Here is a 413-nt window from a genome sequence, read left to right on the forward strand (position 1 = left end):
GGCAGAATAGAGCTCCTTACCTTCCCAACGCGAATGACACGGTCAACTGAAGCCCTGATCATGTCACCATAGTACTGCAAATTGATGTGATTGAGCATGTTTGCCGAGGCAAGCAACATAGCTGTTGGGTTGGCGACATTCTTACCTACGGCTTCACTGAAGGTGTGACGTGCACCCTGGAATACAGGATAGGAATGGGGTAAATTTAGAAATGCATGATAATATATATGACAGTTGTATCTTTGTTATAAGTTAAATCTTTGATAATCCTCTTTAATGATAAAACAATAACAATAATTATAGAATTGTCATCAACATTATCTTTGACTTTGATAATCCATTTCTGGTATGAAAATTACTAATAATGGTAGTAATAATCACTAAATTATTACAAAGAGAAGTAAAAGACCTAG

The 413-nt window shown here is 35.8% G+C and overlaps 1 protein-coding gene across 1 annotated transcript in view; it reads right to left on the reverse strand.

Moving 5' to 3' along the window:
• Positions 1-413, reverse strand: part of LOC119590836 (isocitrate dehydrogenase [NAD] subunit beta, mitochondrial-like) — a 50172-nt gene that overhangs the window by 43942 nt on the left and 5817 nt on the right. Inside the window, 1 exon segment of the mRNA XM_037939594.1 lies at positions 21-176. Within this exon segment, the coding sequence (XP_037795522.1) occupies positions 21-176 (156 nt within the window).

This window comes from Penaeus monodon, chromosome 27 (assembly GCF_015228065.2).
Source record: "Penaeus monodon isolate SGIC_2016 chromosome 27, NSTDA_Pmon_1, whole genome shotgun sequence".
NCBI classification, from domain to species: Eukaryota; Metazoa; Arthropoda; class Malacostraca; order Decapoda; family Penaeidae; genus Penaeus; species Penaeus monodon.